General features: G+C 33.1%; 1 protein-coding gene across 1 annotated transcript; it reads right to left on the bottom strand.

The window, feature by feature from the left end:
- Positions 1-791: 791 nt before the first annotated feature.
- Positions 792-5,268, bottom strand: LOC127702933 (uncharacterized). Its single transcript, XM_052207254.1, has one exon. It carries the CDS (start codon positions 2,502-2,504, stop codon positions 1,773-1,775), a length of 732 nt encoding a protein of 243 aa, XP_052063214.1. The 5' UTR covers positions 2,505-5,268; the 3' UTR covers positions 792-1,772.
- Positions 5,269-14,745: the final 9,477 nt, after the last annotated feature.

Genomic DNA, 14,745 nt, shown 5'->3' with positions numbered 1-14,745 from the left:
GATCTTACTCTTATATATTCAAACAATTGTCAACGAATTATTTGTGACTTTTTGCCCTGTGGCTTTTTGTCCTATCAAATTTGTGACTTTTTGTCCTGTGACTTTTTGTCCTGTGACTTTCTGTCCTGTGACGTTTTGTCCTGTGACTTTCTGTCCTGTGACTTTTTGTCCTGTGACTTTCTGTCCGCTTACCTGTTTATCATACATAAATGGACTATCATATGTGCTTCAATGTCAAAACCAAATAATAAAATAACTTGGCTTCACATAGCCATAAGGTGAAATTTACAATCCACTGTGAAAGCTATTTACTATTATGCAAAGATACTAGTCTAATGCAACTGTATGCCAAAATATCAATTCTATACCATAATATCTTCTGAATTAACCATGCATTCATCAGAATACAACAAAGAAACCAAACGTCTTTTGTTGTTTTCAATAATTTTTAGCAGAAGTTGGTATTGGATAAACGATGTTACAAACTCATATAAACAACAGAAGTAATTATAAGAATAATGTTGGATACATGATAGTAACAGAAACCAATTAACCAACATAAAACGTTAACAAAGTACTGGACTGGAATTATTAAAATAATTCTTTATTTGGTAGAACTTGATTAAAAAGGATAGCCAACAACCTTTGGGAAACGTTTAAAAAAGCAGTGATAAAACACATACAATTCATTTGACCGTATTTACTCTATTAAAATACTGACCGACCTACACCCCATCGTACATAAGCACTATGTACGTTTACCATAATTAATATACAAATTAAAAACAATATTAATTTTGCCGACTAGCCCGTCAAGTACGCTGGACGCCGGATTTTATTTTAGATATACAACATATAATAAATATGATAAACATTGTTTGAGTAAACATCCATACAGTTATTAATCACTGATCATTTACAACTAACTTAAGAAAGTTCCTCCTCGTACCAACGGCCAAGACACGCTCAGGAAAAACCAGAGATAAAACCATACAGTATTTGATGGTCATAAAAGCTCTGGAAACCTGTGTTCTCTAGCAAAAATATCTTTCGACAGACCGTCTCATAGGGACAACACGAGAACTTGCGTTGATAATGAACTTTCATTCCCAATCAAAATATACACTTATAATCTATATAACATTTCAAAATTGAAAATTCAGAAATTAAAAACAAATATACTCTACGCCAACAGCTTTGCGATATTAAATCTATTATCAAAAAATGTAATTTTGATGTGTACGCTTCAAAGGACGGCTAGAAAGTGAGATACATTTACATGTATACCTTTTACCTGCAATCAATTTTGATTACAAACAAATCCTGATTGGACAATACCTTATTTACAAACCGTTAATACAGACATTTTCCCGCTATTACTAGTCGAAACGCGGGAAAATTCATGTATTTACTCTATCAAAATACTGACCGACCTACACTCCATCGTACATAAGCACTATGTACGTTTACCATAATTAATATACAAATTAAAAACAATATTAATTTTGCCGACTAGCCCGTCAAGTACGCTAGAAAACTTACAAATATAGGGGGAACCGGGACGAGAAGCAAAAACTATTTACAATCCTAAATGCTTCGTTACTTGCAGCCTTTTTCAACTGAGTCCACAACGTAACCATCCTTGCTACTGTCACTTTTCCAACGACCGTGTCGTTTCCATACCCTATCATTGACACCCGAATTTGCAGCAGCAGTAGCCCCACCTGACCGCATTGAATGCAGTCCAAGCTTCAGGTCTTTTGACACTAGTTTCAGTCTATAAATAATGCTTTCTCTGGCTGTAGTATAACTAAGCTTTTTGTTTTTATATACAAGTTTACAAATACTTTTAGAACGAAAAATAGGTCTAAAAAGGAAAAATTCGATTCCAAATTGACACCTGAAAGATTTACATATCTCAAAAACATCTCATATGGACAAGCAATGGTATCCCCCTTGGAAATTAAAACCTCATTACCATTACGATACTGGTCAGTCTTACTCTTCTCTATATACAAAATTAAATAATCAGATTTAACTTTAACATTTTTACACAAAAGAGAGCTAATCTCATCGTAACGCAAAAACCCAGCAAAAGACAGTAAAATCATTGCTAAATCACGAACCACAAGTAAATCTTGGTTATTTGAAAACATTCTGCACAATTGCAATAACATATCTAATGAAACAGGGTCCTTCTTGTGCTTCTTAACAGTAGCCACTCTCTTGGCAGATTCTTGTAAAGAATGTAAATATGAATTTTTAGTTGGATCTGCAAAATTACTCATTTCGTGCACCCATTTTATACTATAAATAGCAGAATTGATAGTGTTACAAGTAGCACCAGTGTCAAGCAAATAAGTTATGTACAAAGCTATATGAACCGGTTGTGCTGATAAAGCTTGAAAACCATGTTTTTTAATGAATGTTTCCCAACGTTTAAATGCATAAAAGTACGATTTTGCTGTATTATCACTTCTACTGTTCACAATGTAACTGGACATATGTTCTGCATACTTGAAAAGTTCAGATTCCTCGTCTACTCCGGCATCTTTCACATCTTCCTTAATTTTGTCTCTCAAACCTATTCCTGGAAAACAGAAATGCAATCTATGATAATCTAATAACCTAAATTTCAACACGCATAGCAACGAAATTGAAATTTTGTTTAATCATACCGAAAATCCCATTTCGCCCTCTTCCTCTATGAGTTATCCTTGAACCCGGAAAGATCTTATGATTTTTAACAAAATATTTAAATCCGTTACCCTCTGACAAGACCGGCCAATAAGGAGCCGACTTCCATTCGGGTATAACTAACGTACCAACTGCCCTATCTTTCAACATCTTTTTAACTGTTTCTGTAACTAACGAAGGTGGTGGGACTAACCAGTTATTTTCTTTATCCCAATGCTGTTTGAAAGCATCAACACCGCTCGTTCTCTGACACCAGAACTTGGAATTAAAATTATCACATTTTTTGTTATATGAAGACGCAAAACGATCTACTGTATGAGGACCCCACTCTCTATCAAGCGTACGAAACAGCCATGTTTGTACACCCCAGTCATCGCAATCGTTCAACCTACTTAAAGTGTCTGCATGTGTATTATTTTCTCTCGGTATCCATTGCGCAAAAAACGAAACATTGCTTTGTTCACATGCATTTTGAATTTCCATGTTTATATCTTGCAAGTGAGTCTTTTTACTACCGACCTTCAAAATAGTTTCAACATTTTTATTATCAGTATGTATTCTTACACTTTGCCCATTCAATGTAGGCAAATTAGTTTTCAAAACCCTATGAACAGCCTCAAGTTCTCTCCAAGTAGAACTCATGTTTGTTTCATGTGCATCCCATGCACCAAACATTTCAACCGTTTTGCTGTTCCCTGCCTCAGCTATATATCCTCCATAGCCTTCACCTGAGGCATCCGAAAACATGTTTACATCACATGCTTCGTTTGTCAACTGACTAAATAATGCACCATCTGCATTTAACCTTTCTATGTTTGATAACCAAAACCCTAATTCTACCTCCGCTTCTGGAGTAACCCAGACCGGTGCCTCCCATGATGTACTATCCTGAACACAATCATAGGCATACCGAGTCCTTAACCTTACAGTTGTACCCAACACACCTTGTGTAGATATTAACTGACCAATAACAGAAGCTAATAATTTCACTGATATCACACGTTTGTCTGGTAACCTGTTACAAATGCAGGATATACATTTTATTATCCTGTCAATTCTCTCTTTTGTTATTCTAATTCTACCTTCAGATGTATCCCATATCATTCCCAAGAAAGTTATCACTTGGACCGGGTTCCAGTTACACTTTTCTTCAGCAATAATGAAGCCAAAATCGATTAAATCTGCCTTTATTCTATGGCTAACTGTAGTGCATTCATCATAATTGTCAGCACCCCCTAAACCATCATCAAGATACATTAGGATCCTGATACTGTTAGATCTCCAATACCTTATAACCTCTCTTAAGACTTTTGAAAATATAAAACCTGCTGTAGCCAATCCGAAACACAAAACATTAAATATGTAAAATTTAGACTCCCACTGAAAACCCAAATATGTTCCGTCTTCCTGCTGTACCATAATATGATGATAAGCTGACTTCAAATCAAAAGAAAACAGATAATCGCCCTTAGAAAACAGTTTTCTTGCCACAGAGGCATCTTCGTATTTATATCTAAACTGATATAAATGTGGATTGATGTGACGCCAGTCAAGCACTAATCTAAGTTTTGACTTGTTACCTGCAACCGTTAATGGATTTACAACCTTAGGCTTTACAAATACTTCTGATATACACCCTTTAGATAATAATTTCTCAATTTCATCTTTAACAAATGATTTGTTGTCTTTGGCTGATCTATTATTATCTAATAAAACGTTCTCAGGTAAAGTTTTTAACGGTAACATATACCCTTTGTCAATAACATTTAAAATGTAATCACTTGTTTGAATGATTTTCCATTTGTTTATGTGTTTTCTCAGACTATTGACTGGTGATTTAATTGTATCAACCTTTATACATAAGTTATCTACGTGTACTTCTAAATTACACCTATTTAAAGTATTAAGATTACTTATCTTATCATTTTTTCTTTGCTGTTTCTCAGGACATTCCTGTTTCCAATGTCCTTTCACACCACAATTGAAACATCTGCCTGGTTTTCTCGTCATAACTGCTTTTTCTGCTGGTTGGACGTAGGGATGTACTCGTCTAGCTTTCTTTGTCTTATCAGCTTTCACCTTTCTTTCTGCTCTGTTTTCAGCCTTATACAATTTCCTTTCATCTTCCGAATCATCTGCAAGTGGGTTGGTTTCATATTCGTGTACGACTCGCCAGCCCAGCTCGGATGAATCTGCAATACGTATTAACTTTTGTCTATAGTTCATTAAAGAAATACCTTCCGCTAACTTCTCCTTGGCTTTGCATACGGTATCCGGTGTTGGATTAGTGCCATCTAACAGACTGTCTGCTTCTTTCATTTTGCTGAGCACCTTCATGTTTTGCTTAAACTGCTCTTCATTCCCTCGTTTTTTGAATTTGGGTCCATCCGTCAAGGTAGCTTCTATCTTGGAAACCTGTGTTTCTGCAATCTGTTGTTGTTGCACATGCATCTTTCCCATTTCGCTGGAAATAATCGAACGCATTTGGTTCATCATGTCGTTTTGATTTACCGTCAAAATATTCGAGACTTGAATTCTGATTTGCTCTTGAAGTTCGGCGTCCATTTTGATGTGTACGCTTCAAAGGACGGCTAGAAAGTGAGATACATTTACATGTATACCTTTTACCTGCAATCAATTTTGATTACAAACAAATCCTGATTGGACAATACCTTATTTACAAACCGTTAATACAGACATTTTCCCGCTATTACTAGTCGAAACGCGGGAAAATTCATCAATAATCCCGTTTGGTGCTAATCTTCTTGCACCGTTTTTTTCACCTGCTGCACAATTTATATATATAGCACGCCTTTTACGAATTACGAATTAACGTATTTAATTCACGAAAAGCGTAGCTTTGAGTGGATTAAATATGTTAATGAGTAAGGCGTGGCTATATATGATTTGTAACATTAATAGGCTATGACAAACGTCAAAAGTTAAATGCTGACCAATAAAACTTTACTGTACTTTTCAATATGTCAATCAAATAGTGGCGTGATACTAGTTCTGATTTCCAGAAAATTAACACAGGCAGCATATGTCAGTTGGATTTGTATGTCAGATACAGGTACATTTAAATGAATTGTTGCTGTGGTATTCAGGCTCGATAGCCATTTACGTGTTATTGAATATTTTTTCTCCCCAAAAACTCTTGAAAAAAAGGGAAGGGATGCAAAATTTAATTCGAAGTCTATCTGCCCTCCAGCTCGAAAATGGCGTGTAGTTTCAAAGGAGTTTTGATAAGAAGGAAACATTTTCTAATACCAACTATGAAGGTAATTACTACTATTCTTCCATTTCCAAGAACTGGAAAAAGATCGCTTAATTGATTGCAATGGTCGCATGTTGAATGCGTGTAAGATCCAGGGACAAATATTTGAAGCATGATCAATTCACGGAGATAGGCCTTTATAGAATGAAGAAAATGACTAAACATCCAGTGACATATATTTTTTAGAATATTATTAATTTCGACAAGATAAAAACAGGCATCCAATCAAAATAACAGTAGGAAAATTTATAGTCATTTCTATTACATTTTGTTTTATTCTTTCATTAAGTGGAGGAAATTAAACGACTAAAATTCCAGAGACAATTTTGTGTAATATTTATATTGTCACAATAAAAACAAGTATCCACCAATTTATCAATATCGCCTCTTCGTTTATAGACCACGTTATTCCTTTTTGTAGCTCTCCTCGAGCATTCATTTGTGTTCAAGTACAATGTATAGGGAACCATTTTTAATTTAGGGTTAGGTTTACAAGTTTGGCTTGTGTTAGGGTAAGCCCTCCCCCCCCCCCCCTTTTCTCGATTTGTTTTTGATATATTGTTGTGTATGCATTTTTTTACATTTATTAGGACATTTTATGGTCATTGATTTTATAGTTTACTAGGCCAAGGAGGCGGAGCTAGACAGTGAAATAACAACTTTTGAGATGGAAGTTAGAGCACTGGTCTAAGCTCCTCCCATTATTTGCTGTTCCTATGACAAGCGACACACGGCGGGACTGGAGAGTGCAATAACTAAAAAATCATTCAGTTCTAAACGCACTCCTCTAAAAATAACCAAAGTTAACTCACTCGAAGATCAAAGGAAAAATTACCATTCATGTTACAATAAAAACAAATACATGTATATGAGCAATATATAGCATGTAGTAGCTTTCATTAATTGAACTTGAACCAAACGTCGAAACTCAAGGACAGTGGACGAGTTCAAAAAGGCTTCATATTTTTATATTCATATTGTTTGGAGTAGCTGATATTATTAGTTACATAGTGTGCTAGTGAACTAATATGGTATATATGGGGTCAGTAAATTCCATATGGGGTGAGAGCGAAGCTCGAATCCCCATATGAAATTTACTGACCCCATACATACCGTATTACGTCACTAGCACACTATGTAACGAATTTATCTTACCGACTATCTTAACGTGTGATATTTAGACCAGTAACCTATCAAAATGAGCAAGTCTGAATACCGTTAGTAGGGAGGCGGGGCTTATTTCAATACACGGTTAGTAGTGGTGTTACGCCCCTTTTTAAAAACAAAACGGTACTGAGAAAAAAATCTTAAAGGTTTCAACAAACGAAGAAATTGATGATTAATAAATTCATAAAACACATTGTTATTGTTGGCATCTGTTTTTGTATGATCAATGGAAGTAGTTTCGTAATGCTAACGGTATTGAATTCAGACTTGCTCATTTTGATAGGTTACTAGTCTAAATATCACACGTTAAGATAGTCGGTAAGATAAATTCGTTACATAGTGTGCTAGTGACGTAATACGGTATGTATGGGGTCAGTAAATTTCATATGGGGATTCGAGATTCGCTCTCACCCCATATGGAATTTACTGACCCAATATATACCATATTAGGTCACTAGCACACTATGTAACTAATAATATCAATATGCAGACAACATGATTGTCGATTTATAGGATTGTATTCGTTTTCGGGTCAAACTTATCAATGTCGGTTCATAAACCTACAAAAAAAAATATATTTAAGCATAATGATATAGTAAAATCAGTTTAAATGTAGAAAGCAGAAAGCTATATCTGAGTAGTTGATAACATCTTTCTGGCCTTGCCGGTATCTGTCTTTGAGTAGCTGTAGTCTTGTGTTGAGAACTCTGTTCTTGCGTCTGATTGGTTGACGGGCACCTCCTGCAGCATACATGATTATAGTGCATTCTGTGAAGGCATGTGTCTTCTGTAGGATTTCGATTAGGTTGTACAGGTTCTTTATTTTGTTGTGCCATCCTTCCATGTGGTTGGTTGTACGGGTTCCTTCAGTCTGGAAGTGGTTCCATAAGAATCTGTGCTGCTCTTCCATCTAGTTGAGTGATGTCGTCGTTCTCCTTGTAATAGGTTTGAAGTCCGCATTTCTGTGCCTTTCTCAAAATACATTGGATGAAGTGGAAGAAACAACCCCTAACTGCTACCCCTAGGAAAACTACATGCTGCATTCTTGGTGGCTGTCTCGTAATCGATAAAAAAAAACTGTGTCAGGTTGGAATTGAAGTTGGTGCTGTTTCTTATCCTTATTTTATTAAAATTATTGAGCATTTCACAAATGTATATTACTAAAAGCACATGTATTTGATAACTTCTATTTCTAGAAAACAATTTGTACTATTATAACATAAAAACATAAAGACTTAAGGTTGTATACCTCTGTAGTCTGAGGAGCCAAAAATTTCTAGAATTAAACTTTTTTTCTTAACCTGATTTTTGGGTTTATAAGACTGTAAGAAAGTAATTGATGGCGAAAAATCATATGGTGATGCACTTCTTTTTTTACTACAGCCATTTGAAAGTACCGGCTTTCAACAATGAGCAAAACCCATACCATAACCGAGAAAAACCATCAGCTTGATTTTAATTGCACCAAGCCGTTTGTTTCCCCAGTCTGTTTTAGCGTTGCATCATTAGCGTATCGCATTTCAACGCTGTTCTATTGGACAGACCGCAGCGCTATCCAATCACATTGCGGCGCTTTGCTCTCCTGCACAATTTCGATCATATGATCACCTGGTTGATTTTTCTATATTGTTTACTTTACAGCGGAGAGGAACCATTTCAATGAAAGAAAACAAAATGCTGTTCTTGACATAACTTTAAGTAAAAAAATATTTCTTCCTCGATTCTTTTTTACATAGAATTTTTTTTTTAAATACAGAAATTTCATGAAAGGACGAAAAAAAGTCGGTGGAAAGTACGCACAAAATCATTTCCAATCATTTTTAAGATAAGTTTAACTCTTCCTCTAACCAGGTGTAATTGTCCCTCTTTTGAAACCCCTATGATTAGTTCATTATTGTTTGGTAGTTTCAACTAAACTGTTGCCGTGAATCTGCATTGATTCAGAGTTGCATTCCAGATGGGTCATACCTGTCAACTGACCCGTATCCTGCGGATAACACCCGAGAATTTCACCTCTCACCCAGGATTTTTAAGATATCATGGCCAGTCTCGCCTACTTTTGGTGTTAATCGCAGGCTCAACAAAAATGAGGAAAAAAAGTAATAAAAATATTCCCCTCTATACTATGTTTTGATTGTAAGTAGCTTCTGTCCAAGTTTGGTAAAAATCCAGGATAATTTATGAATCTAATAAATGTTTTAAAATCTTAAACTGCAGAATGTATGTAATGTTGACTGGAAGAAAAACTAAGTCCATTTATAAGTAAAATACAGAAAAAATGGAACAAAATTTTATCAAAATTTCCTTCTAGATACTAGCTTTTGATCATAAACAAGCTTCTGTCCAAGTGTGGTACAAATCCAGGATAGTTTAAGAAAGTTGTTAAAATTTTAAAAACTTTAACCACAGAGTGAATGTAATGTTAACTGGCAGAAAAACTAAGTCCATTTATAAGTAAAATACGGAAAAATGGATTTTTTTTTTTACAAAATTTACTTCTGGATACTATCTTATGATCATAAACAAGCTTCTTTCCAAGTTTGGTATAAATCCAGGATAGTTTAAGAAAGTTATTAAAATTTCAAAAACTTTAACCAGAGAGTGAATGTAATGCTTCCTGGCAGAAAAACTAAGTCCATTTATAAGTAAAATACGGAAAAATGGATTTTTTTTTTTACAAAATTAACTTCTGGATACTATCTTATGATCATAAACAAGCTTCTTTCCAAGTTTGGTAGAAATCTAGGATAGTTTAAGAAAGTTATTGAAATTTTAAAAACTTTAACCACAGAGTGAATGTAATGTTAACTGGCAGAAAAACTAAGTCCACTTATAAGTAAAACACGGAAAAAATGGTTTTTTTTTTTTACAAAATTTACTTTTGAATATAATCTTATGATCATAAACAAGCTTCTGTCCAAGTTTGGTAGAAATCCAGGATAGTTTAAGAAAGTTATTAAAATTTCAAAAACTTTAACCACAGAGTGAATATTTGTGGACGCCGACGACGACGACGACGACGACGACGACGCCGACGGAATGTAGGATCGCTATGTCTCGCTTTTTCGACAAAAGTCGAAGGCTCGACAAAAATATATATAAAAGAAAAAAAAATGCGGTAGCTAGTATGTTAGTTTGGATACTTTTGTTTTTTGTATCATATTTTGATATTATATATCTGATGTGTAAATATTAAGTTTTAAATCTGGTAAAATTCCAGATACTTGGAATAAAGGTATAATTAATCCAATACCAAAATGTTCAACTTCTGATCCTAGAGATCCATTGTCATACAGAGGTATTACTTTAGCACCATGTGCTTACAAACTGTATTGTAGTGTTTTAAATAGAGATTAACTGAATGGATAGATGAAAGGGAGATAATAAATGAACAAAATGGTTTTATTAAAGGCAGGAGTACAATTTGACGTCAATTATTGAAACTAGAAAAAAGTGTAAATTGTCAACTTTTGTCTCCTTTATAGATTTTAAGAAGGCATACGATACAATTGACAGGTCATTATTGTTTAACAAATTAAATGATATATGTATTAGTACAAAGTTTATGTTTGCTTTGCAAGCCATTTATTCAAATATAGAATGCTGTGTTCGTGTGAACGGTAACACTACTGATTGGTTTAGTGTAAATACTGGTTTGAAACAAGGATGTGTTTTATTCACAGTCATGTTTAATATATTCATTAATAAGTTAATTGATGATATAAAAGAATTAAATGTTGTTATAGACATTGACGGTGAAAAGGTTGCTATTTTCAGTGGCGGATCCAGAACTTTTCATAAAGGGGGGGGGGGGGGGGGGGCTGACTGACCTAGCCCCCCCCCCCCTGGATCCGCCTATGATTTTGTTATATGCAGAAATTGATTGATGTATTATGTGTATGGTGTAATAATAATTGTTTAAAAGTTAATTTAAGTAAATCAAAATTCATGCATTTTAGAAATCCCTCTGTGATAAGATCAGATTTTGTTTTTAATATAAATGGTGAAGTCATTAAATAATTATGTTTCTAGCAATATTCAGGATCGGTATTAAATGAATTTTTAGATTATAAAGTTATGGCAAAGGCAGTTGCAAAGTCAGCAAGTCGAGCATTAGGCCTTCTTATTGTAAAATGTAAGGCACATGGTGGCTTCCAACACAATATTTTCACCAAATTGTTTGACTCTTTAGTTTGGTCAGACATCGATTACGGCTCAGCTATTTGGGGTACGAGTGAGTTCTCTTGCATTTCAGCAGTTCAGAACCGAGCCATGAGATTTTATATGGGAGTTGGAAAGTATACCCCCAATGATGCTGTTTCAGGTGACATGGTTTGGAAGCCTCCATATGTTAAACAGTGGACTAACATTTTAAGACACTGGGTTAGATGTACAAAAATTCGTAAGGGTTCCGCGGAACCCAGTGTCTCGCCTACTTTTGCTGTTAATCGCAGGCTCAACAAAAATGAGGAAAAAAATAAATAAAAATATTCCTCTCTATACTATCTTTTGATTGTAAGTAGCTTCTGTCCAAGTTTGGTAAAAATCCAGGATAGTTTATGAATCTAATAAATGTTTTAAAAACTTAAACTGCGGACTGTATGTAATGTTAACTGGAAGAAAAACAAAGTCCATTTATAAGTAAAATACGGAAAAAATCAAACAAAATTTTAACAAAATTTCCTTCTAGATACTAGCTTTTAATCATAAACAAGCTTCTGTCCAAGTTTGGTACAAATCCAGGATAGTTTAAGAAAGTTGTTAAAATTTTAAAAACTTTAACCACTGAGTGAATGTAATGTTAACTGGCAGAAAAACTAAGTCCATTTATAAGTAAAATATGGAAAAAATGGATTTTTTTTTTTTACAAAATTTACTTCTGGATACTATCTTATGATCATAAACAAGCTCCTTTCCATGTTTGGTAGAAATCCAGGATAGTTTAAGAAAGTTATTAAAATTTCAAAAACTTTAACCACTGAGTGAATGTAATGTTAACTGGCAGAAAAACTAAGTCCATTTATAAGTAAAATACGGAAAAAATGGATTTTTTTTTTTACAAAATTTACTTCTGGATACTATCTTATGATCATAAACAAGCTTCTTTCCAAGTTTGGTAGAAATCCAGGATAGTTTAAGAAAGTTATTAAAATTTCAAAAACTTTAACCACAGAGTGAATGTAATGTTTCTTGGCAGAAAAACTAAGTCCATTTATAAGTAAAATACGGAAAAAATGGAATTTTTTTTTTACAAAATTTACTTTGGAATATTATCTTATGATCATAAACAAGCTTCTGTCAAAGTTTGGTAGAAATCCAGGATAGTTTAAGAAAGTTATTAAAATTTCAAAAACTTTTAACCACAGAGTGAATATTTGTGGACGCCGCCGACGACGACGACGACGACGACGACGGAATGTAGGATCGCTATGTCTCGCTTTTTCGACAAAAGTCGAAGGCTCGACAAAAATGGATAATGACAGAATAAATTATAAAGTGTTCAAATGGTCAATTAGAAAAGGTAGTTAACTTATAAAATTAGAAATTGGAGTTATAAAGTTATGGAAATGTTGAAACTTTACAATATGGACAAATTTTGTAATGTAGATGAGTATATACTGGATAAAAATACAATTTATCAGTTAGAAGAAAATATTTTTGATAATTATAAAAATGAATGGAGTACAAGGCTTGATTCTTATGTTCAAGGAAATAAGTTGAGAACTTATAAATTGTTTAAATTTGCATACTCTACTGAACAATATTTGTTACAAAATATACCTACTCGGTATCGCAGTGCATATGCTAAATTTAGATGTGGAGTAGCACCTTTAAAAATTGAAACTGGTCGTTACGAAAGATTAGATTTAGATAAAAGATTGTGTTTCAATTGTGATAATATAGAAGATGAAAAACATGTATTGTTAACATGTCCATTATATGAAGATCTAAGACAGTCTTTATTTATTGATATAATTCATCAACGTAATATGTTTTTAACTTTATCAGATGATGAACAATTTATATTTTTATTCAAAAATGAAAATGTTTGTTCTGTTGCCAAAACCTGCCATAATATTTTATTGCGACGAAATAGTATTTTATATCGCTGAAATTTGAAGATGATATTTTTATGTACATTTACATGTATCATTTTTATCCTTGAATGTGCATGGTGATATTACACTTTTATGTTTTGTGTAAATAGCAAAACTATATTTTATTCTGATGTTTTAATATTGTATATAACAGTCTCTTATAGTTCTTTTAAGAATGGCACATGCATTCTAAATTTTATATTGTGTATTAAATATCATATAGTGTTTATACTTGTATGTATGTGGTGAGACTATAATAAACTATTGAACTTGAACTTGAACTATTATTTAATTCTAAGTACTTTTTGAGTAGTTTCTAGTCATGCATCAGTGGTTATAATTATTGTAAGACATCTACATGACTCAGTGAGTTTTGATAGATTGGGTATTTGTTTATTCTCTAGGTTTTACTAGTTTGTGTTATGAAAACTCTGTGTTCTTTATCATTAGAATATAGCAAAGTGCTCTCGGCCAATGAAATTGTAGGATTTAATGTGTCTTAATTGTGAAGAATGAATGTAAATCATGTTCTTAGTATGGGATTATCCTATTATTTGGGTCTATTTACAGTTCAAAACAAAGAGTTTCTATATATGAGGTATAACTGCCCCGAAGCACATTTATCAGATTGAAAGGATTTATCACAGTGATTGAAACTGACTAAAAGTTGAATTGTGAAACAAACAAAAAAATCAAAATAAGTTGAAGTTTACTGGTGCAGTAAAATTTGTACCTTTAATGTTATAATGAAAATATTAATAACTTCAAATTAATAAAAAAAAAATAAACACTATCAAAGCAATGAAAAAAAAAAATAACCTTAATTTTTAGCTTTCCAAAACTCTGATTACTGAACCAGCGGTTCGGAAGAATAGTTATTTCCATTATTCCGATAAAATAAAAAAAAACAGGAATTTAATTTACGTTTTGAATATATTGAAAACTTTTAAAGGATTTTTATTTGAACATTTCTCTGACATAATGAAATAGTATTTGATTTAAAAAGCCGGACCAAAATATTGGCTGTGAAATAAAATTAGTTGTAACTCAAATGTATTTATTGATTTAAACTGTAAATACAAAAAGGATAATTCCTCACTAAAATATTACATGATTTACATTCATACTCACAATCAAGAAACATATACTATTCCTACCATTTCTTTGTACTGTTGTGTCACCTAATGTATATAACGCATTTTTTTAATATTTCCTAAATTATAAGAAAGACCTTACACCACTACAACTAATCCATAAATGAAATGCAGAAAAATGAAGTCATGCATCAATTATAAACATTACACTGACAATATACCTAATTCTTGAAAACAACCAATCAAGAGATCATTTGAGCCTTGAGCACTTTACAATATTCTAAGTTTGTAAGAGAATGATAATCCCTTACTTCATGATAAGTACTCACTTTTGATCCTATATTGCAATGTCTTAAAGAACATACATGTAAAGAACTTTTATTTGAATTATACATTAAAAACATATAGTTTT

This window comes from Mytilus californianus, unplaced genomic scaffold, assembly GCF_021869535.1.
Source record: "Mytilus californianus isolate M0D057914Y unplaced genomic scaffold, xbMytCali1.0.p SCAF_1, whole genome shotgun sequence".
Classification (NCBI taxonomy): Eukaryota; Metazoa; Mollusca; class Bivalvia; order Mytilida; family Mytilidae; genus Mytilus; species Mytilus californianus.
The sequence above is the reverse complement of the archived record's forward strand: the minus strand, read 5'-3'. Positions and strand labels throughout refer to the sequence as shown.